This window comes from Citrus sinensis, chromosome 7, assembly GCF_022201045.2.
Source record: "Citrus sinensis cultivar Valencia sweet orange chromosome 7, DVS_A1.0, whole genome shotgun sequence".
In the NCBI taxonomy this organism is placed as follows: Eukaryota; Viridiplantae; Streptophyta; class Magnoliopsida; order Sapindales; family Rutaceae; genus Citrus; species Citrus sinensis.
The window spans coordinates 9,161,112-9,185,561 of record NC_068562.1 but is presented as its reverse complement, the minus strand read 5'-3'; the positions used below and the strand labels follow the sequence as shown (position 1 = coordinate 9,185,561).

General features: G+C 33.7%; 5 protein-coding genes across 6 annotated transcripts; 2 read left to right on the top strand and 3 right to left on the bottom strand.

Moving 5' to 3' along the window:
- The first annotated feature begins 1,198 nt into the window (after nucleotides 1-1,198).
- On the top strand, nucleotides 1,199-3,963 carry LOC102616233 (rop guanine nucleotide exchange factor 12). The gene is made up of 6 exons (XM_006465556.4): nucleotides 1,199-1,826; nucleotides 1,923-2,194; nucleotides 2,297-2,371; nucleotides 2,495-2,767; nucleotides 2,852-3,172; nucleotides 3,263-3,963. Exons 1-6 carry the CDS (start codon nucleotides 1,532-1,534, stop codon nucleotides 3,698-3,700), a joined length of 1,674 nt encoding a protein of 557 aa, XP_006465619.2. The 5' UTR covers nucleotides 1,199-1,531; the 3' UTR covers nucleotides 3,701-3,963.
- Nucleotides 3,964-4,299: 336 nt separating this feature from the next.
- Nucleotides 4,300-5,619, bottom strand: LOC102616527 (photosystem I reaction center subunit VI-2, chloroplastic). The gene is made up of 3 exons (XM_006465557.4): nucleotides 5,421-5,619; nucleotides 5,207-5,333; nucleotides 4,300-4,614 (listed from the first exon to the last, which is right to left on the bottom strand). Exons 1-3 carry the CDS (start codon nucleotides 5,546-5,548, stop codon nucleotides 4,435-4,437), a joined length of 435 nt encoding a protein of 144 aa, XP_006465620.2. The 5' UTR covers nucleotides 5,549-5,619; the 3' UTR covers nucleotides 4,300-4,434.
- A 499-nt stretch (nucleotides 5,620-6,118) lies between these two features.
- Nucleotides 6,119-7,863, bottom strand: LOC102622699 (peroxidase 40-like). 2 transcript variants are annotated; one of them, XM_025102176.2, is made up of 4 exons: nucleotides 7,429-7,863; nucleotides 7,150-7,338; nucleotides 6,887-7,051; nucleotides 6,119-6,629 (listed from the first exon to the last, which is right to left on the bottom strand). In XM_025102176.2, exons 1-4 carry the CDS (start codon nucleotides 7,645-7,647, stop codon nucleotides 6,615-6,617), a joined length of 588 nt encoding a protein of 195 aa, XP_024957944.2. In that variant the 5' UTR covers nucleotides 7,648-7,863; the 3' UTR covers nucleotides 6,119-6,614. The 2 variants fall into 2 exon arrangements, with proteins under 2 accessions (XP_024957944.2, XP_052301053.1); XM_052445093.1 differs by lacking the exon at nucleotides 6,119-6,629 and having other exon boundaries at nucleotides 6,724-7,051.
- Nucleotides 7,864-9,416: 1,553 nt separating this feature from the next.
- Nucleotides 9,417-10,073, top strand: LOC102616824 (30S ribosomal protein S17, chloroplastic). Its single transcript, XM_006465558.4, has one exon. It carries the CDS (start codon nucleotides 9,497-9,499, stop codon nucleotides 9,968-9,970), a length of 474 nt encoding a protein of 157 aa, XP_006465621.2. The 5' UTR covers nucleotides 9,417-9,496; the 3' UTR covers nucleotides 9,971-10,073.
- A 1,437-nt stretch (nucleotides 10,074-11,510) lies between these two features.
- Nucleotides 11,511-16,136, bottom strand: LOC102617125 (homeobox-leucine zipper protein GLABRA 2). The gene is made up of 11 exons (XM_006465559.4): nucleotides 15,821-16,136; nucleotides 15,390-15,682; nucleotides 14,858-14,975; nucleotides 14,560-14,754; nucleotides 14,082-14,459; nucleotides 13,843-13,944; nucleotides 13,225-13,434; nucleotides 12,818-12,992; nucleotides 12,453-12,724; nucleotides 12,261-12,347; nucleotides 11,511-12,151 (listed from the first exon to the last, which is right to left on the bottom strand). The coding sequence occupies exons 1-11, from the start codon at nucleotides 15,902-15,904 to the stop codon at nucleotides 11,771-11,773; spliced, it is 2,295 nt and encodes a 764-aa protein (XP_006465622.2). The 5' UTR covers nucleotides 15,905-16,136; the 3' UTR covers nucleotides 11,511-11,770.
- Nucleotides 16,137-24,450: the final 8,314 nt, after the last annotated feature.

Below are 24,450 nucleotides of genomic sequence, written 5' to 3'. Positions count from 1 at the left end.
TGGAATCTCTCACTTTGTCAAAATATTTGTAACTAGCAACTTGCAAGCATAATGTCAAACAATTACAACAGAGAATTAAGCTACTCATTAAGGCGTTGGTATTCAAAATCAATAGGGCTGAGGCAATTCCTTTACAAAGTCCTTGAGTCAACTGAGAAACGGAATTTACTTGTAACTAGTACTTGGTGTTGGTGGAATTACCAGCCTCATTCATGATCGACGCCCTAATGACATACACAGAGAAGTAAATATGGTTAAAACATTTACAGCTCCCACGTAAATAAGGAGTTGCGCGGCAGCTATAAAATGAGAATCTAATAGAATATAGAATAATGACATACAAATAAAAACTAATCTTAAGAAAAAGACAGAATAAATTGGGTTAGTAAATAATACCACTACAAAATCTCTTAATATAAGACCTGATCCAAGAAAAGCTCTAAATTTATTATATTAAAATACGAGATAAATGAATCGAAATTTTTTTCATGATCATATTGAACTGTCTATGAAAAATTATTTATAAGACAAATATTAATCTATGTCAACGACTATATATGATCCCCAAAATAAAAATATTGATCATAATTTTAACCATTAAATTTAGAAAACCTAAATTTTAGATTTTGTTTCCCACAAAAATTATGTTCCCTATATCAAGATTCAAGAGCCGGCTTACTAACCAATATTCTAACTTCTCCCATAGATAGAATGGGTTAATATGAAAGAAAAATGGTAGAAAGTCAGTAAGTCATGATATTGCTTCCCTGTCCATCCTGGATTTTTGCTGCTTTGACTTTCCAAATCAAACTACCACCGTCCATTTATCGCATTCTCAAATTTTCAAATGGTAAAATAACATCATAGTTCCTGTATTTTCTTGGTTTATCAAATAAGGACACAGGATATTCAATTATGTCAAACGAATTGCTAACCTTATCCAAATGACTGAAATACCCTCTAATATCAAGCAAATGCCAAAAATTTGAGATGGCCAAAATCAATATTGTAAAAGGGTAATTTGGTAATTTAAGAAAAACTGTGGACCTATTTGAATAAATGAGAAAATATATCATCGATTGAGAAATTACAAACAAGGGGGGGGGGTTTGAGTATTACATCCCCATTTTTGGAATAAAAAACAGAAACCATATTTCCACTTTTGCCCTTTTTTCTTTGTTTATTCTCCTTAACCCAACTCATATCGTAGAACATGCACCCCACGTTCCCTTAACGCGCACACTCGCACACAAAAGAAAAAAAAAACTAAAACAAAAAACTTCTCAAAATTTGTCAAAATCACTACATCATTAACCAAAAAACACATTTCTGAAAAATCATTTGCAAGCCGATCTTCTCCCCCTTTCTTTCTTTCTTTTTTTTTTTCTCTCTTTCATTTGTTCCATTAATAACAGAGTGTAATTTGCAACATTATTTGCATGCATTAATTAGCTGCCATTGGTGTTGTTTCTTGTTCGTTTGTGCGGAACCCTTTTGGTGTGGGTAACAACAAAAGAAGAAAACATCGAAAATGGTTCGTGCATTGGAGCTAGAACAAGAGAATTATAGGTCAAGGTTGTTTCATTTCAAAGGGCTGCATGATACAGGAAGGCATGCAAAGAGTTTGAGCATCGAGAGTGCGGGTAAATTAGGTGATGCAGCATCTTTTGATGAGGCGCCACCCACGTATAGAAGTCAGGGGCCTAGAAGTGATCACCCCATGGAGAAGCAGCAAATTGGAAGTGCTTTTGGTCGAAACATGATTCCTAGGTCTCCGCTGACCAAGGATGATGCCACGGCACAAACCCATGAAAGACTACAACAGGGTAATTAAAATAATTAGATCATGATCACTGTGTTATGTAAATGTGACATGAAAAATCTTTGTAACGTGTTACCTGTGTGAGTGTGACTTTGAACAGATATGGAACAAATGAAGGAAAGATTTGCGAAACTGCTTTTGGGAGAAGACATGTCTGGTGGAGGAAAGGGAGTTTCATCTGCTTTGGCACTGTCAAATGCCATTACAAATCTTGCAGCTTCTGTATTCAGTGAGCAAGCGCGTTTAGAGCCAATGTCAGCTGAGACAAAGGCAAGATGGAGAAAAGAAATTGATTGGCTTTTATCTGTGACTGATCACATTGTTGAATTTGTTCCTTCTCAGCAGAAATCCAAGGATGGAACAAATATGGAGGTAACAATTAATTAATCTGTCTCTGGTTTGTAAAATTTCTTTGTTTCCTTTTCTCTGGAATCAAATTTTCACAGAGAGGTTCGTGTTTGTTTGATTGAAAAGATCATGGTGACGCGACAAAGAACTGATCTTCACATGAATATCCCTGCATTGCGGAAGCTTGATGCAATGCTTGTTGTAAGTATAGTCATTTCTCATTCAGATTGTTGATTTCTGCATACAATTGACTGTTGTTCAATGGATATCACAAAAGAAAAATGTCCTTTAACGATGTCTTTTTTCCCCCCCTCTGATATATAGGAGTGTCTAGAAAATTTTAAGGACCAATCCGAGTTCTATTATGTTTCAAAAGATGCACCTGACTCAGAAAAAGGAAACACCAAGAGAAGTGATGAGAAATGGTGGCTGCCTACGCCTAAAGTTCCCCCAAATGGTCTGTCTGACATGGCAAGAAAATTCCTGCAGTACCAGAAGGATTGTGTAAACCAAGTGCTTAAAGCAGCCATGGCTATAAATGCTCAAGTTCTTTCCGAAATGGAGATCCCAGAGAATTACATAGAAACTTTGCCCAAGGTAAGAAGAAGCCTAATTAAACTGTTGCTTACAAATTCTTGTCTGTGACCAATTTCCTCACTGTTTTTTATGGTTGTTTGCTAGAATGGGAGGGCAAGCCTTGGGGACGCAATCTACAGGAGTATAACTGTTGAATACTTTAATCCTGACCAGTTCCTATCGACAATGGACTTATCATCAGAGCACAAAATCTTGGACCTAAAGAACAGAATTGAGGCTTCCATAGTGATCTGGAGGAGAAAGATGAACCAAAAAGACGGAAAATCAGCTTGGGGTTCAGCTGTAAGCTTGGAGAAGAGAGAACAGTTTGAAGAGAGAGCAGAGACCATCTTACTCATTCTCAAACAATGGTACCCTGGAATCCCTCAATCTTCTCTAGACATCAGCAAAATCCAATTCAACAAGGTAAATATGTTTGTTTCCTTTTTAGTAATTGGCTATACATTATGTGATGTTCTAAGGACTTATTTAACGATTTGTTCCCGGCTTTAACAGGATATTGGGCAGGCGGTTCTGGAAAGTTATTCAAGAATACTTGAAAGTTTGGCCTTCACAGTCCTGTCGCGAATTGAAGATGTACTCTATGCTGATTTTGCCACTCAAAATCCATCACAAGCAGCACTGATGAGAAATTCTTTGAGGTGTACCTCTTTTTCAGCAACAGACAGGTTAATTACTCCCTTGGATGAGACAGAAAGGCCGAGCTCAGTGGAGGGAATGACACTACTGGATTTTATGGGTTGGGGTTTAGGTTCAGATCAAGCTGAGAATGAAGGGAAGAAGGAACCAGAAGAGGTTGCTGATGAACCAGTGAAAGATGACGAAAAGTTTACAACACCAAAAGGTCCAAAACTTACTCACATTGTGACCAGCAAGAGGGTTTCTTACCTAGAAAGCTTAGGCGGTCTACGAAGCCCCACTGCCCGGCATTAAGTAACAACTGTAGGGAAGAAGGCAAAATATCAAAAAACAGACAAACGGAAACCAGAAAAAGAGGGGCTAATATAAAAGAAAACACAAAACAAAGAGAGAAAGCCAGACCTGCGAATGTAAATTTCCATATGCACATAAATACGCAGAGTCCTTTTAGTTGTGTGATTAATTGTCTCTTTTCTCACAATCTTCCTTACTTTTGTAAATAGGGAAAAACGAGTAAATTCACCGTGTTTCAAGCATTCCAGATTTGATTTCTGTCATTACAAGTAATTGCTTTCTAGTTCATAGCTACTGAAATGTGATTTTTTAATGGCATTTTGCAACAAATTGTGATTGCGTTTAAGAGTTGACATTCTTTTTTTTCATTATATTATTATAATCATGCCAATATTGCTATGGCTCAAGGCGTCCAAGGCACCAATTCATCAAATCTAAATAGTAAGCTATTGAAATTATCGCCAAAATCGGAAGCTCAGAAACCATCTAAGTCCAGCAAGGGTAAACTCGGATGTAGGAAACATCTGTAATTACATGATAGCGGGAATAAATCATAACTAAACAACAAAGTTTGATACTCAAGTAGTCATGCGCATGAATTTTCAATTGAAGCAAATATATTGGCATTAATAACAAAGGAAGTCTTAAGTAGGATGTTGGACAAACCTACAGGTTTACAATAACAAGAAGATACATACAATGAAAAGTTAAAAATAGGAGGATTGAAAACTAATTTAGATCTTGCCACGTGGTCCGAGCTTTGGTGGAAGTTGAGGGCCCTTCTTGATTGGGAGAATGTCACCACTAGCTGTAGCACTGAAGTAAGCAAGGGTTGAACCTCCTCCCAATATCAAGAACTTGAGCAATAATCCTCTCTTGGTGAATGGAGCTGCAAATGTCTCAAAGAACTTGCTCTGCAATTTCAATGTATACATATACTATAAGTTACCCTTCAACATTATAAAAGTTCTACATCGTAGGACACAACTAAATTTTACGGCAAAGAGATGAATCTTGCAAGACTTAACTTGAGATTAACTAACTCATGGATAACTGGTATACAGAGACATTGTGCATTCCTTTACAAACTTAGCTCTTTTTCGTTTTTCATTTTTCTGGTACATGGATGTATGCTGAAATCGTAACGTCATACTATTTTTCTGCTTCTATTACTATTGAATGTTCATACTAAAAATAGTGGAACAAAGCTTTCATAGCTCAGAGCACCCGTTTAGTAAGCGGGAGGTCTTGAGTTCGACTCTCAATGAAAGCAATCGCAATGTTTTCAATTATTTATGAATGATTCAATGATTTTTATGTATGCTCAATGATCCAATGAAGTTCACAGGATAGATATTGTTGAACTTATAGTATATCATAGCTCATATTTATTGCAAGAACGTAGAAAATTTTCAGCTACTCGAATATTTGTTTATTCAACACACTATCATTCGAGTTTTTGTCAACACAATGGCAATATGCAATTGATTTTGTTATTAAACAAACCTGAAGAGAGTTGTACGGTGAAGGAGCATCTGATCCGTACAAGTCCCACTGGCCCGTAGTGTTGCCCAAATCCTCCAAATCAAAGTACACACTCTTATCACCATACTTAGCCACTACAGCACCAGCCCTGCGTCATACCAAATTGAGCATATATAACTAACAATTTAACTACATAAGCAAAGCTTGAAGGCAATTCATTAAGAAAAATATATACTTGAAGCTTTTGGGTCTCAAATTCTGGCGAGTTGGCTTGACGGTGAGCTTAGTTCCAGCAAGAGAGCTGCCTCCAAGGCCTTTGATGGTGACTGGTTGCACAGCAGCTATGGTTGCAAGAGATGCCATGGCCTTGGTTTGTTGTAAATTCTTGACTTGCTTACTTGAAGCTGATTAAGTTAGCCGGAGAGTGACTGTAATGTTGTATGCATATTTGGTTTTTTGAACTTCTGCATGGATGTCAGCGGGACACGTGGCGAACCGGGTTTTGTTTTGAGAGATATGGAATCCCATTTAGGCGGTGACATGTGGACGAGAGCTGGATAAGCCTATCCTTCTTCGATATTCTAACAAATTGTTGCGGTTCAGTGACGTTTTCTGAAATGTCCCACTTGGATATATAAAATGTCTCAGGAGAAAAGTAAAATCACTAGCGAGAATAGTAAAATAACAATAAAAATAAAAGAAACCTTTTAGACTTTTAGACGATCTTTTGAGCTGGTCTGGTTAAATGTATTGAGCTGGACTTAAGATATTGGATTAAAGTGATATTGCTAATACTTACATTCAAAACAAAATGACAATAAGTCAGAGTATATCTTTAGTATTCAAGGTTTATCCATTTTCAATTATATTGATCATTAATTAATTAAGATGTGGATTCATTATTTAAAATACGAATATTTATATAAATAATGTGAAATGTGAGAAAAATAGTGAAGAGAAATACCGAAGTGGCTAATCACAATAATTGACAAATACAAGACTTTCAATACACAACATGAAGTGTTCAGCCAAGGCAACTAGGTAAGTTTCTAACTGTTAATAAATCTGCAATCTCTCCTAATCTCTCCCTTTCCTCCTACTAAAACCTTGTAATTTGACAGCTTCAAAAACCCAGATGAGAACCTATCAAAGAAGTGTTGTGTGTTCTGTCCAAATGCAGTCACATAAGGCTGTGTTCTGGGATCTTTGGCAATCTCAGAATCAATCTTCAGTAACCCTCTTCCACTTTGAATGTCAATGAAGTATTGATTATCAAAATATAAAGTAGTAGCATCATTTTGGGCAAATGATATATCAGATAACGTAGGATTGCTGCAAATCATCTCCAGCATTCCTGAAAATGCTAGTGACAATGTATCATCCTTTATCGGCCACAGCCTGTTTTGGAAGTTCCGGCAATGGCTTACGCCTAGAGTGTGAGATCCTGGAAACACATAACAAGAGTTAGAAAAATGTAACATATTAACATAACATATCCGATGGCCATGCCATCTTCCAATTTGGCTCCATACTGCATGTTTATTGTCAGTCTCTCTCATAAACCTCTGCATCTTTTAAAATCTGGACCAACAATCCAATGTACAACGTATTGCGAAAAGGGGAAATAAATTTTTTTTAAAATGCACACATTATTAGCATTTGGAAGAAAGGTGAATTTTATTTTTAGTACAAGTTGTGTACCCATGAGTGCAACTCCATCTTCCAAACTAATGTTCTTCTGAAGGAAAACCCAGTGAATTCGCTGACAGAAATATCGTAAGTCGGAAGCTGATTATCGGCTCTCTCCTTCTTTCCCGAAACGGCATCTCTTCTTCCAGTTAAAACCTCTATGTATGGCCCTCCAGACTGGAAAGTGGAAACAAAAAAGTTTCTTGAGTACAAATATAAGTTCATAGAATTTTTTTCAAAGTTTCCTTGTCTTTCAAGAAACTGATGTAGCTCACCAGGTATACAGCATCCCTTGCAGCTAACTGGATAAAATCAGCACAAGAAACTGTTTCAGGACAAATTGTTTCAAGGGAACTCTTTATCTCATTGATAATATCAACCTTCCGGATTCCGAAATTCTTGTCCGATAATGTTTCTGTTGTAATCCCGTTTGAGTTTCCGAGAAGAATTGATCCATCACAACCCTGTAGTAAAATGTAACAAACATAAGCAAAGCTTGGAAACCAAAGATCATATAAATATATTACTTGTGAGACAAGAAAAAAAAAATTTACATCGACTTGACAATCATGAAAATCCAGTCTAAGAATGGCAGCAGCAGAAGAAATATCACTCAGCATATTTCTTTTCATCTCCTCTTTTACTGGCATTTCTGCACTAGGGCAACTCTTTTTATAAAAGTGAAGCACAAGTACCCCATTTCCACCTGCAAACAAGCAGCAAGAACCCCACAAAATCAACACCATTGTCAATTCTCTTAATCCCATTTTCATTTTTCAAAAATCACAAAGAATTATAAGGAGAAAATTTTTGTTTTTTAAGTAAATTTTTATCACATGGGAATGCCAAGTTCATTTAAATAATGGACTTGTTTCATAGTTCAGGAATCTAATGACATTTAATGAGCGTGAAGTTGAATGTTGGTGGGAATGTTGCATCGGAAAATTGGAAAACGTTGTTGGCTAGTAAATTTTTGTTTCTTCTTCTGAGTAATTGAAACTGTTAAAAGCTTTTTTATGTAGCATTTGATGCAAAAAAAAAAAAAAGACTAACTTAGAGTCTATAAAACAAGAAAACAAACAAATCCCCATCATTATAATAATTAGGACACTAAAAGTGGAAAATGATTTTGAATATCATTCAAGCATTTAAGTGTGGGGTACTTTTGGAGTCAGACAAATTTAATTCCCACCTCCAAAATAATTTAGACAAGATTTTATGGGAACAAAGAAGCCTATGATGTCTTTCCTTCTATATCAAAATTTCACTGTGTGTGGGTATGGGTTATCTGGCGATTTTATTGTTTTGAATGAAAAAGCATTTATGAAAGGAAGAGGTTGCTGAATTTGGCCAACTCTTTGAATGTTGAAGATTGTTTTGTGATGCGCTAATCCATGCTATGTGATGTGAATGTTTTAAGAGCAAAATTTAAGCTTATAATAGATAATTTCCACTTTAACCAATAAGTGCGTACATCAACTGGTATAAAATTGTTATAACTTAACCAACATTCTCAATTTGAGATTTGGGAATGCAACTGCATTAAATACTTGTTGGGAGAGGTTTGCCATGCTAGTGGTCCTACTTGACTCGAATCTAGATTAGTCGAAAGCTAATATGATTTTCGGATACCAAATGGTTTAATACATTGAAAAAAAGATAATTCTCACTTTAATCTTTTTTTTTTCTTGTCTTTTTCTTTCTCCATTTATATGAACAATCAGCATGCATGTTTAAGGCCACTAAAGCCTTTGCTGAGTGGTGGGTTTGAGTCCCCCATATGAGGGTTTTAAAAAAAAAAAGGTTCTCTGAAAAATATGTGTAAGGATAAATATATCTTTTTAAGTATTAGTGTGGAAGTTTAGAGTTAGAAGTCTTGCCTTTAATTAACCTAAATTTTTAGGTATGTTTGATAGGCTCTTGTAATGTACTATAAATATATAAATTCAGACTTTCCATTAATCGTATAGTGTAATATCTCTATATATTGTACAAATTAAGATAAATACACATTTAAGATTTAAATTTTTTTGTTAGCATAAAATAAAAATGAAAATTTCTACGAAAGAAAATGAAAATATGTTACATCACACCATAGCTTTCGTCCAAGTCGGCCAAGCCGGTCTAGGCCCAAAATTAAATGTGGCCCAATCTACAAAATGAACTGAAAGAACAGAAATTGGAAGCACTTTTAAATGAGAAAATAAGTGTAGGCCTTTCCACACCCCCTTCTAAATTTCTTATCAAATCCCTCCTCAATTAAAACTACATAAATAACTAAAAATAAATTTTCTTTTTTTCATTTTAATTGAAAATTTTATTAAAAATTAAATAAATTATTCTTTTAAAAATTTCTTACATCCACCCTATTGTATATTAGTTTTTTTTTTAGGATGAAATTTAAAGATAAGACAAGTGATTTCAATTTATGAATTAATATTTTATAGATTAAAATAGAATATTTTAGGAAATTGAATTTAAAAGGGTGTGATAAGGATTTTTTAGGACTGTTAAAACTCCATTCAATTAAAGAAAAGAAACAAAAAAAAAAAAAATGCAATTGCAAGAGCAACAAAATCAGTTTCTCTGAATTATCTTTCATTCTTATCTTCAAAGCCCACGATGTCCGTCATCACCTCATCACTTCACTCTCTGAAACTCTCATCTCCCAAATCTCGCTTCCTCAATGGCTCCACTCCTCTTACTCGCCTCTCAAAACCCACTTCCACTCCGCAAAATCTCCCCTATGCTTCGTTTCCTCAAATCAAGGCCATGAAAAAAATGCAGGGCAGAGTTGTTTGTGCATCAAGCGACAAGACAGTTGCTGTTGAAGTTGTGCGTTTAGACCCACATCCAAAGTACAAAAGAAGAATCAGAAAGAAGAAGAAGTATCAAGCTCATGACCCTGAGAATCAATTCCAAGTTGGTGACCTTGTTCAGCTTGAAAAGTCCAGGCCCATTAGCAAGACTAAATCTTTTATTGCTGTGGCCATGCCCCCAAGGAATGCGAGCAAGAAAGCGGCTGGTGAGAGTAGTAATGCCGGTAATAATGAGCTTGGGATCCCTTTAGAGAGTGAGCAACAACTGGAGGCTTAGCTGCTTTTGTTGTTCATTTCTTGTGATTTTGTAATGCTTTAATACTGGTTAAGATGTTAATTTTTATTTGATGGCTATGAAGTATGAAATGTGTTTATTTTAACTTGATGGGTGTGAATTTGATTAAATTGTGGTTATTTGTGTTTGTTTGAACTTTCTTTGAATTGGGTTTTTCGTCAATTTTTAAGCAAATGAGGGTTCAGCTGGCTTAGTTTGAGGTCTTTGGATGGTGGATTGTTAAATTGAATATGCTAATAGTGTTTGATGTTGAGTTTTTGTGGTAATTTTTGAATGTCAATGCATAGACATGTTGCTTTGAAATGGTGTGGGTTGTAAGGTTTTCACTATCATCTATCAGAAAAAGAAAAGAAAAGAAAAAGTGAATATGTTGTGGCTGAAAGTATCAAATGGTGGTTGAAATGATGTTTTACATTTTTAAATATATTCTATTGCTTCAACATAGCTATGGAATGAATTTCTCTGATTGGTGGTAAAAATGGGAGTTAGCTTTGGTAGAATTGAAGTGTTGTTTGCTTGGTTTTGCAATGTGTATGAATTTCTTAGAATTAGATCTCTGCTAAAAGCTGTGTGTCATTGTTCAGATTTGGCAATTGCCATGGTCATTGCACGAAATTTAGATTGCTGGCTGATAAATACTTTTTCCTTGAGCATGCATTAATGATACCACGAAACTTACTTGTAAACTTAGCCATCCGTTAATAATACCAGGAAACTTATTTTCAAACTTAGTCATCCATGATGCTTATGGATTAAACTCCTATTGATGTTGTCCTGACTTGAGAAGTGTACCTAAGATGTGTACTTTTAGTTGCAATAATATGTAGTTGATGGCCTTTGGAATGCAAGACTTTTCTTTTGATTGGCTCCTGCTGTAATTAACTGGTTGAGGTTTTGCCTATAATATGATATCATTACAAACAAATTCCACATTATAGAACACAGAAGTGTTTAATTGAGATGGGGAATCTAGAAGTCTTGAAAAACATGCCTAAGGTTCAGGATGATTCTGATTTTTATTCAGCATTTCAGTATAAACTGCTAGAATTATTGATAACAAAGGGAAAGTGAATAGATTAGATAGTGATTCTTAAGATATTATTTTTAACATAAAGATAAAGACTGGATGGTGCTCATCGTTGTAGCATCATGCCTAGTTTTAGCAAAGCTTCCTTGTGATGGTTGATTAGTGGATGAGAAAGTCAACATAAATGTCAACATAATGTCAACTCTCATTTAGGATTCTGATGTCTCTGTGCTGTATAATTTGTTTCTTTGCTTACTATCCATTGAGCTTTGAAGTTAGATAACACCATTTTTGGGAAGTGACATGATGAGGTGAGACAGCTACTTCACCATGAATCTACCTGAAACACCACTAGCATGGTGATATAGTTAGATTTGATTCTGGAGCTATATCTTGTATTCACACAATATATTATGGATAGCCTTTATGATTTTGATGCGCTTCTTTCCAGTACTATTTGATTCTATGTTCTCTGTTTTTTATAGCACTTATGGATATGGCAATTCTATACACAATGATATTTCACTTTCCTAGAGTTATACAAGGTTTTGAACCACATCTATCTCAAACTCTTCTCTCCAAATTGGCAATTACAAATTCTCCTGAACATACCAGCCTTCCATTCTAATCAACAAACAAATGAAAACAAGCTCGCATAATAACATCTGATCTACTAGAACTAGTAAAAATTAATTTGAATGCCTATGAGTTTTAAAACTAATGTGTTTTTTTACCTAGTTTATAGAGTTTAGCAATCAAGCATCTTCACATTGCAAGCTTGTCTTAATATTTCGCAATGTGCATGATATAAGTGTGTTAACAGAGTCCACAGATTCCATGGTCAGCTTTGCTGCAGGAGAGTTATTAGTTAGGATTTGGAATGCTATACTAAGCAAAGATCCTCCTTCTGTGATCTTCTCCTCTTGCCTAGATGTGATTACTAGTGGTCTTGACTCGAGTCCGTCGGGCAAGATTGAGAACCCGGATGGCAATATGGCAATGTTGCTTGAGTCACATCCGGTAATCACAGACTGCATACCGGTAATATCTACTGGAGCATAGACCACCATGGATTCATAAGCATTTGTGTAACTATCTTGCAGCAACCACATGCTGTTCTCTTTTGATTTCATTGTCTGAAATTGAGAACTCAGTTTAGGTTAGAACCAGAGATAAATATGAATAAGTAGAGAAATGATATGATTTAAGTTTGTATTTCTTTCTGCTGGAAATATTTAGCTCAACCTGAATATTTACTGCATTGCCTCGGTCTTGCCCTTTAGCCAAGTTTGCAATTGTCTGTACGGGACCTCCATTTGACATGATATCCCACTATGATTAACCCAGCAAAAATTACCAAAATATTATCATTTATAAACATTAAACTATAGTTAGATTGTCTACCTTAGTGCTATAGTAAATTGATGATGATTATACCTCATTTCGATGAGCTTCGTCTCTTAGGAAATCAAATAGGACATTAGGAGATACAGGCAACCACACAGAAGAAACTGCACACAAAATCACTCCAAGGGGTTCTCCAGGATCATTCAAGTTCTTCCTAGAAGAAACCCTTATGTCCTCTCCTGTTTTGCTTGTGACCTTATTCCATACGTGATAGCTAGAGGCACCGATAGCACGACAAAAGCTCCACGTCATCCTCTGCGCCAACTTCAGAATGCTTTTTCTACCAGCCAGTGTTGCAACGCCTAATGTTATCAATCAAAGCACAGGTGTCGTTTCTATCTTGTTATTAAGAGAAAATATGTCAATGCAAAATATGAAGAAAAATTCTCGCTTACCACTAGAATCCTTTGTAGGAACATTTGTGGCCATGAAGAAGACAAGGCGTTCACATTGGAGCTGCAATGTTGTCATCCAATGCCTTGCACCAAAAGCTAAACCACTGTTAACAATACTGCGATACATGGTGTGCACTGTACCTTTCTGGCATTCCAGGTGCTCTACCCAGGTCACCTGAAGATTATTATTAAACCACTGTCACAATCTTGATTTTACAACACAAAATTGTATGCACGGCTCCAATAATTTCGCCTCTGCAATTTTTTTTCCTTTCATTTTTGAGTTATTTTCCAAATGCCTGACCAAAATTCAATCATCATAAGCAATTTTATGGTTCATTTCATATGATTCCACAGTCCTGTTGAAGCTCTAGGAATACAATGTGACAATATGCAAATTGCAATACCTTGCAATGGCCATTTGATTTATCTTCAACGATGCAACCAGACGGCCGCTTTCTGCACTTAGCAAGAGATGCATCGATGTTTTCTTCAACCTTGTCGATTGAGACATCGACAATTGCCCATTGTTCAGCGCTTAGCTGCTTGCAATACCGAACAAAATAAACTTCTCTTGTTGGCACCATAGGGGTAAGCATTTGAAGCTCCGCAAACATCTGCTAGCAGCAAATACAACGCGTACGAATGTAAAATGTGTACTTTAAATTATCTGTATCAATTTCGACATTCATTTTGAAAAGTGGTTTTTCTTTTTCTTTCCTTTTTTTTTTTAACATTCCTCAGAATATGTACTTTTACTTTCAGTAAATACTTTTAAATACTTGAATTGAATAAAAAAGTTATTTTCTAAAGTGCTTTCAGTAAAAATTAGAGGAATGCCCCCACTTTATCTCATATTCATGCTTTCTGAAAGTGCTTTCTGAAAAATACTGCTGTAGTTCTCCTGAAAGTAGGAAAGCGACTCTTCTTCTTTTATGAGATTCTCTCACAGTAACCTATGGATTCTGATATCATTAAAAATAAGAATAAAAAATATAACACTCTTTAACTCGTAATCAACTCACCAATTGCACTGCACCATTTCTATTAGGACCTTCACCGCCGCAAATTACATCAACTGTTGCTGCCTTCGAAATTAAGCATGGAAACATTGCCTTCCATTGATTCTACAGAATCCAAACAAGATTTATTAACATCACCACATAAAAAAAAAAAAATTGCTAATTTAAATTCGCACGTGACAAAATTTTATTACATTATCATGTGAACGTGTGGGACAATGAAAGTACTAGGGGATTCTTACCACATCCATGAAACTTTGAACAAGCTTAGGAAGATCAACAAACACAACTCCAGCGTCTCTTGAGGCTTCAATGGATCTGTTAGACTTCCCATTGCTTGAATTCTCAGCAGAAAATTCTTTAACATACTCATCATAATTAAGAATTTCTCTACCAGTCTCCAAACTTCGAATCCAAAGGGGACCACCGGCAGTAGCCATCTTCTTTAACTCCTCCATTCCTTGATTAACAAGCTCCATGATTCTGGATTTATCGATCCCGAAAATCCCAGTGTAAAAATCTAAAGAGCTTCTGTTTTCTTGATCATTTCCAGCTGAACATGAGCTTGTTGATGTTGCCCCTGGCGGGCATTTCCCCACAGCCGCTCTTAGCTTTTCTACCTATACATATACACACACGTTCATATAATTTTAATAAACGATGTGAGTCGTGTGACAATGGGTTAATAGCGCCATAACTTTATGTATTCATATATTTTACCTCGGCTTTGAGCCTAGCATTTTCGATTCGTAATTGTTGTTCTTCAGTTGTCATGGAAGTGTCTCTGCTGGTTGTGGCCATGCCACAATTAGGGCAACAAGCTTTATTAATGGCCTCTCTCATGGCTTTGTTCTCTTCTCGGAGTTTCTCTATTTCTGATTTCAATAATGAATTTTCATGGCGCTCTTGAATTGTCTGTGATGCAGTTAATTTGTTTAATTCCATTGTACACAGTTAACTATTAATTTGCAAGGAATAGCGCTCACAAGCTTATGATTAAAAATATTAAATTAATTACCTTGATTTGTGTTCGACGATTTTGGAACCAAAACTTGACTTGCCTAGGGGCAAGGCCTAATTGCTTGCTCAATTGCTGCCTTTGTTTCTCATCCGGATGTGGTGACTCTTTAAAAAGCCTGCGATATTTGAGCATTCTTGTTACTTCGATTCACAAGCAGTTAATGAGAAACAAAAGTTTGTTTAGTATATAATAATTAACAAGATCCAAAGCATGATGATGGTGTTAAACAAATTAATTAATGCATGCAAGTTGAATATACATCACTTGAAAGTCATAAAAAGACGATATTGCTTTACATCCACGTTTGTTTTCTATACCATTTACGCACAAAACATAGTAAAAAGAAAGATATATGATAAAGTAAGATCGCGCAATCTTGAGTTCTTAGCTTTAACTTTATAATCTTGTTTCTTTTTCATTAACCATGTCACTAACATTAAAGTTTACATGAATTTCATGCAAATTATAAACAAGTCGTTTTTAACAAGGTACGTAAAAGAATTGAAAATTAAAAGCTAGATACACGTACGCCTCCATTTCTCTAATCTGCTCGGCTGTGTGACGATGGTACTTCTTTCTTTTCTTCTTCTTGTTCTTGCTATCACCATCACCATCACCATCACCATCATCATCATCACCATCACCGCCTCCATCAAAGTCGGCATCTGATCTTGATCTTGTGTGGCCAGAGTTTTCGCTACTAATCTCCACCGTTGTCTCTTCTCTTTTTGATCCTCCTCCGGCTCCTCCACTGCCTTCATATCCTTCCTCCACTTCATTATTCGCAGCGGCGCTGGCGCCTGCGCCCCGGAATATTCCAGCCTAAGAAAATTAATAATCAATAATTCATCAATAACAAAACAAACCCCCATCAAGTGAAGAAAAAAAGAGATAGCAGAAAGCAAATAACAGGAAAAAAGAAATAATAATAATTAGATTAATTAGGGTATTCGGAGTTACAAGGCTTAGGGAGAGAGCAGGAGAGGCAAAGAAGTCTTTGGTGCGAGAAGTGGGTGGGTTGTTAGACATGTCGACGACGCCCATGGCAATGAGAAATTCTGTAATTCTCTTGAAGGGGTTGCTGAAATGGTTGTTTTAAGGAGCAAAAATGGTGATGAAATTGAAGAGAGATAGAGAGAGGGAGAGAGAGAAAGAAAGAAGGAGATGTGGGGTATGCTTTGATTTAAGGATATAAAAACAAAACTAAAATGAAGTCTAAGAACACACTAAAAGAAAAGAAATTGTGTGTGTGTGTGTGTGAGAGAGAGAGAGAGAGAGAGAGAGAGAGAATGTGTTTGCTTATTTTTTTCTTTCTATTGAGAAAAATTAAAAAGAAAAAAAGGCTGTTGGGAGTTGACTGGTAGATATTCTGAGTGGAAATGTGAGGACTCAACTAACTTTTGAAGCAGTTGATTCTTGTTTTCCAACGGTATTTTCAGTTTGTTTATTTTCATTGGTGAATGATATGATGGCTTTTGTTGCTAGCTAGGCTTCGCGGCTCGATCAAGTCATTTCACTTCAAACACTACTACATACTACTCTGTATTTGTTTTCTTTCTTTTTAAAAAAAAAAGAAAAAGAAAAAAGAAAATAATTAGCAATGTATTGATATGATCTACTGCCACTGAAAACCTAAATAATCGTACTTATAACCATGTAATAGTTTGGAGGTAAAGTTTAATGTCAGTCGATTAAGGATGGTTTCAAGAAAGTGTATGTGTTGGCTGTAGATGATAATATGTGGTCATGATTTCTTAATTATCATAGTCTGGCCAAGATTTGGTTTACATTAGTTTTGCATTTTTATCAAAACCTTCCTTAATTAATTTCCTCAAAACTTTTCGTAGCGAAATCGCATTTTAGTTGAATAAAGATTTGGTTAATTGATAATAGTTGGTGAATGTGAGGTGGTGAAGTTAATATTTTTTAGTTTAACTAATTGTACAACATAAAAATCTATTTGCGGATACAATTTCCTCAGCAAAAAAGCTACCAAAAGATATCTACCTTATGTTCTTAGTTTAAATTTAAAGAATTAGCAAATATTTTTTTATTACATCTACATCTTATTCTTTTACAATTTCTAATTTTCTATAATAAATATCTTGTTATCTCCCTTATTCTTTTGAAATATCATTCTTAGGCAGTCACAAAATAAATCACCTTTTTCTTATTAAAATATTATGTCAAATAAATAATTAATTATTATGGGATTTTAGAAGATAAATAGTAAAACATAAAATTTAATAATAAGAAAAAGTTGATAATCTCCCTTAAATTAAATTACTTTTAAGATTTTTTTTTTTTAATAATAATTTGGCGTACAACATGTGATACAACATGAAGAGTCATTATTATTAAGCTATATTTGGTTTTAGGGGGACAACCTAGCATTGATAGGGGCGGCTTTGGGGTATTAAAGAAAGTGCAAGCTTTCATGACTTTCATGCCCAAGAATTATAACATGTAGCAGCAGCCATAGGAACTCGATTTTCTTTGACTTTATAGCTTTAAATCACCATGTTTATTAATTAATCTAAAACGTAGCTTTGGTCCAAATTTTTTTACTCAAAAGATATTCTGAAAGTTGAACTATTTTTCCTCGTTACTGTAATATTCACACCTAATGGTCTTAATATTTTCTTAAGCAATTTCATTGCAATTGGATGTTAATATATACTAAAACTCTAAAATGTTAAAAATTCTACCTTTTAATAAGTGATAAAATGAATCAATCAAAATCACAATATTCATGTATCGATTTTTCTTGCCTTTATTGATTACTAAAAGAATCGATCAAAATGATGAAATTTAACTAAAAGAATTTATCAAAATGATGAAATTCAACATGTGCATCACTTTATTTTATGATATAACAATCTTAATTTTTTTAAAATGATGAGAAATTCCAATAAAGCTCTTTCGATTACCATATAGTTAATATTTTTTCAAATTTTCGAGAACACATATATATATATATATCTAAGACTCATACCACATTTGTTTGCTGTTAATTTTCCATCAACTTAAATAGATTCTCTTGAATTAATTATATTTTTATATAACATTCTACCTTAACAAGAGTAAAACATTTTTGACATATGTACCCAAAAAAAAATAAAACTCATCTTGTACAAATAATGAATTCGTAAATTTTTACTTTTTAATATATTTCATGGGTTAGATATATGTAAATATATGTTAAATATTAACACGTACATTGCATTTAGATCTTAAATATGTTTTAGATTTGTGTGAGTCAAGACTCAAAATCATCGAAATCAACACGACCTCACTTATCGTATTAGACATTAGTATTTACTAAAATTATATCACTAACAAAATTTAAGCAATTGCCCAAATTACAATGGATATTAAAGAAAAAAAATTAACAAAAGAAGGGGGAAAAAAAACTAATTGGATAAATGACTTGGCTTAGCCAAGCCACATAAGAATGAGCCAATTAGTCAACGTTATAGATAATGTGTGAGGAGGCCACATGGTAATATGTGACTGTAAGGGCTACGCTGGCTGCAGTTGTTTTATTACTATTAAATTGCTTGGTGTCTTTATATCATTTAAAGGTTTGAATGAAGTGAATGCAATTAATGAATTTGCATCCAAACTTTCCCATAAAAAAACGTTTTTTTCCTCCACTGTCTATCCAACAATGATCGGTCAATTCTTTAATCCTGTAATCTTTAGACTTCTAAGAAAATAACATCATTATTTTCATTATATTTTATTCCTCAACAGTTGCATCAAATATATGGCAACCAAACTTGTATTATAAACTAATTAGCAAATCTTTAGTTTCTTAGTTATTAATTTTTAATTGAATGTTGTATCGGTTCTTGAAAATTAATGGTGAAATGAAAAAAAAAAATCAGTAGCTAATTTTTTTTCTCTAATTTTCTTATTTTTTTTTGAGGATTTATTGTTATTATATTCTAATTTATTAACAACTAAAGTACTAAACATTAACATATATTACTCGAATAAAAAATTTATAATAAGACAGGATCTTAATTCATATATATAATAAGATTTATTGATTACTACTAATGCTCAAAACAGGATGAAGGAAGAAATTTATAAATATGTACAATGATACCATTTGAGCCATCTCTATCCACATTTAAAGTTTTGGTGGCATCTAAGTTATAATTAATGGCATCTGCACTTCAAACATTGTATGAATCATTGTTTTTGTTTTTCACATTTCAAATGTTGATTTCTATATAAATGGTAGTTGGGAACGGTAGATAATATGAAGCAATCACATGGTTTTGTGATAATATATGAAGGAATCACAAACCAGAAGGGAAAAAAAAAAAAAAAAAGAGAGAGAGAGAGAGAGATGAATTTATTGATTTGAGGTTGCTTTTCGAATTCTTCTCATACTCATTATCTCTATCTCTACTTTATCTTTTCTTTTATCAACATTTTATGCAACCGTTTTGGTTCATAGACAAACGAGAAATTAACATAAGAAATCTTAGTTACAAGCAATTACCAGGCAAGAGGGTATCTTGCTTTCTTTATTTTCAAGTCATTAATTACGTACTTTAGAGGTTTCTTATGAAGCAAGTTTTAATAAATATGAGATGGAAAGAGAAGAAAAGAGAAGAAAATGGCATTTCATGGTGGGGAAGGTTAGAAAAGTTGGGAAATTTTTTGATAAATTTAATCGGGGAAAAGAAAACATAGAATGATGATGCATTAGAAAGGCTACAAAAGAAAGAAGAAAAGCTTACAAATAAAAGGAGAAAAAAGAGAGGGGCCAGCAAGAACAATTGGCCGCTTTCCTAAATCTGGTCTTCATTGAAAGTTGACAAAACAATTAAAGAAATTAATGACCAAAGATATCCATTTTGGGAGTCCGTAGAATTTGAATATAGTGCTAGATTTAAGTTGTGCTAGCTTATTTTCTAAGCATTTTGTGGGACGCATTTATTTAAAGTTAATGTATAATTAAGATTTTATTAAATATATATATATATATTTGTTTCGAATAATAATTACTAATCACAATTTCATGAAATCGGAGTCTACAGTGATAACAAATAGGTAAATAAATAAATGGCAGTTTAAAATAAGTTTCAGCAAAGGTAATCTGATCGAGAAAAACAAATTAGCACTTATTGTGCAGCTGTGTTCATCACTGATATTACCTTCCATTACTGGTAACAAAAGTAAGAACTCGTACGCATAAACATAAATTAATACCTTCTAAAATTGTAATTTTCATCGACCTATTAGGACTAGAAGAAAGACGACGTATAATAATTAGAATTCGTTCTCCAAGTTAATCTACAAGTTCTGAAACATAGCGTGACACGACATGATACGCCATCCAAATATCACATTCATAACAAATTGAAAAAAAGAAAAAATATCGACTCTTTATGGTATATCGGTGTTTATTAATATAATTAATCAAGTCAAATAAGGATGCTATGACATAAAAACTGAGGAGTACAGATCAATGACAGTCTGTTATTAATTTTGGCATCACTGAAATGAAGCATGAAAAATGAAACCTATGAAAATGATAGAATTGATTGGAGGGGTTGCATGCTAATTGCTAGCTAGCTGGCGGCCTGGTGAATTCGAATAGTTAAATTAAATCTATCCAACTTTGAGAGAAAGTTAGATGTTGAAGAGTAGATAAGAAACCATATTATATATACCGTACTGGACATGGTAGTTTAGGAAGACAGATGGGGGGAAAAAAAAATATACGCAACCCAAAAGAAGAAAATAATTCCAAGGCATGCAAAAATTGAGTAGGTTTACAAGGAAAATGTAATAATAAATGCTGAAGAATTTTTTTTTTTTTTTTTAATGTACATTTTTCACGCCACTCATTCATCAATACTGTAAACCCCATTTGCTTTGCATGGAGGTCCTGTAACTTTCAGAATATGGAATAAAATAATTTGCCACCTCTCTCTGTCTGTTCGTAGATCGTAGTAATTGAAACTTGTTAAAGGAAAAGAAAGTCGGAATCTCTCTCTCTCTCTGTCTCTTCATGGCTTTTAACATTTTACAAACTTCAAGATTTCCATTAATTAAGAGATTAGGTATCAAGTAAGAGATATTGAAAGTTGATGATTATGAAATGAATTTATTATTGGGACAATTCAAATCCATTTAGGTAAATCAATAATCATCTACAGGAAAAATCATTTAAAAGTTTGTTTTAAATGAGATTTGGATTGGAACAATTATTTACAATATTGAACTGTGAACCGTCCGCGACGCGAAGAAATAATTTAATTATAAGAAAAAGTATAATTAATTGACACACAAGGACTGCCGTTTCCCGGTTGGCTAAAACCAAAATATTGGAGGCAGGCAGCTGCATGCAATATTTCTAAGAGGTAAATGATAGGCCAAAGCTGAAAATTTAACATCGGATGTTTAAACAATCGAAATATATATATATATATATATAATGATGACAAAGTCCATTGTAAGTTTTGTCTTGTTTTTGTTCAAAAATCATTTTCCCGATAAAATAAATACAGGCATGTAAACTTGACTCTTTTTTTTTTGTCAGTATATATATACATGTTCCAATTACCAAGCAATATACGAAAAGTTTTCATATAAACGAGTGATTTTAGAAAGTAAAATGATTATAGGTAGCTAATATCTGAAAGCAAACCATTACTCTATCAAACAAGTTGTATATTATTAATAACACTATTTTAAAGTTTCTCTGTTATTTTCTAAGTTAGAAGGAAGATGTATGAATAAATTTATACAAACTTATTGAGGAAATGGGCTATTTGTCTTTTGTTTTAAACTTTCAAACACTTGAATTTTGTAAATATTTGTACGATACTTTTAGCTAAATCGATAAGAAAAAAAAATATTTCTCATTTTTATTTGAATCAAAGTGAAAAAAAAAATGTGGTTCACTTCAACCAAGTTTAATTAAATCCAATCATATTAAGATAGCGCGTACAATAATAATAACAACAACAATAGCACAAATATTTAAAAATTTATATTATAAAACTTATCAATATTGAACCCCAACCCTCTTTTTCATAAAAATTATAAAATAAATTGGTTGGACATAAAAATTTTACTTTTATTTTTAAATTTTTTTACAATTAATTTGAATAAATAGCAAGAAAGAAGAAAGAGCGTGTTATTATATATATATAAAAACAAAAAAAAAACAAACAAACAACTACCAGCCTTCAACTAACACATAAAATTCATGATCTATCATTCCATCACATTCACGCATTAATTAAGAAGAAATGCCAATTGGGTCGTTACAAGTAAATTGGTATACACCTTACATAAATTAATTAAATTGCAATAAATAAGCAGCAGCTACTTCTTTCGTACGGGCAATTCGGTTTAGTGAAAGAAGAAGTGATCAATATTCAAAAGGAAAAATATTTTATGGAGAAATGAAAAGGCTGTACTTTGGAAATTTACTATCTTATACAGGCAATTTGAAAGTGGATATATATAAAAATGACACTAAACAAACTAAAATAATGAAAGTCACAAGCCATTATATATACATATACTTTTAAAGTAATAAAAAATTAGCATCATCTTATTCCGTGTTAGATTAGATCGAGTAACTCAACAGTATATTAAAGAGGGTTATTTTTCGCCACCCCCCGTATGTTTCGACAATTATTACCGTGCACCCACTTGTTTCAACAATAATTACCGTGCACCCATTCCGTTAAATTCTGCCGTTTAATTTAACGATTGTGACAATTATTTTGGTGAAAGACGATTTTGTCCACAATTTGAATTTCAAATTATTAAGTTACAAAAATGGCATCAATCACTGATAGTGTGCTCATTGAATTGGCAAACATCCTCTGAAAAACTGGGGTTGCAGGCAAAGGATAATAGCCAAAAATTCAATTATAATATACAGATAGAGTATGAAATAGAAAAAAAAAAGTAATTTATAAGCCTAATGTGTCAATGTGTCATCCCCATTCACATAAGAAAAGTTTGATTTGCGAGCGAGACCAGTAGAAAGGCACAAAACTTGGTAAGGGATGGGCAACAACAAAAAGCTCCAATCTTGCGCCACAAACAGCACTACCAATTAGGTTTGCAGCAGTAGGCATCACGCATGCATCACAATAATCTCAATGTCCCTAAAATTTCACAACATCATCGATAGCATATGAGCAAGTCCAGCTCATATAAAGTGATATGGACCTAGAGAGCATTATCTAATAAATACAGTTTGGATCCACTGGAGTCTGCATGTAGAACCATGGCTTCTATGTCTACAATAGTAAAAAGGCAGATCCAGAACAAGTATATGCTCATGTCAAGTAATCAATACTACTTGGGCATTTAAAAAATTAAATATTCATCACTAAACGAAGATGACGAATCAATTATTGAGACATAAGATGGAAGCAATCAATTTCTGTACATTATTGACATTAATTACCAAATAGAGCATGGCCGAACAATTTCAACACAGGAAACACATAAAACCGGGAAAACTCATGACCAACCTCATAAAATCCCACATAAATATCACTTGCATGCATGTAATCTAACATGTATAGAGTAATTCTTCAACAAAAAAATCCATATGAACAACATAAAAAACTCACCTCAGTGCGTGCAGACTGAAGCTGCAAAACCCACTCCCACCCTCTTTCACAACACAATGAGCTGTGTAATCCTCAAGCTTCTTGAAAAACGAGCATGTGGTAGGTAACGGATCAAGAAATTGGCGCGAAATTGTCTCCAACACGCAACCTCCATTTTGCTTCAATTTTTGCTTTTAGAGAGTACATTTTGCAAAGATAAAGCTGTTTTTTTTTTTTTTTTTGAAATGACAAGGTAGTTCTCTTCCTTCTCAGTTCTCACTGTTCTCTTTTTTCTATGCAATAGCTTTGACTTAATTTTTTATTTGTTTATTACGCAATGTCTATTTTACCCTTATCTAGTTAAATTAAATGGCATAATTTAATAGAATGGGTGCGCGGTGATCATTGTTGAAACAAGTGGGTGCACGATAATATTTGTCAAAACATATGGGGGGTAGCAAAAATTAACCTTATTAAAGATAAGTCTAAACTTTCTGACTAACGCAACGCGTATTATCTTGAAATGACTAACGCAACACGTATTATTTTGAAATGACTAACACAACGCGTATTAGCTTGAAAATTTGATACATTGTATGGTATTACGAAATCTTGTATTTGAAAATTGACCTCGGATGAGGTAAATATAAGATGCAATTAAGTTTCAAGGATAAATAAGAAAAGACAATTTGAATTTAATTATATGAAAGAAAATGTCAACATTAGCGGTGAGTTTAATATAGCTTAATTACTAGTTATGATGTAATTTAACTTATTATGGGATTTGAATTTAGTTTACGTGTCATATGTCTTTTTTTTTTTTTTATGAAAGAGAATTTCATTAAACAAGAGAGTCAGTCAACAAATGACATAACCATAGAGGTGGAACATCCCTCCACTCTTCAAGACCTGATATAGAACCCCCCACCCTAGCTACATTGTGGGCAGCGACGTTCGCAGATCGACGTACAAAAGAGAATCTCA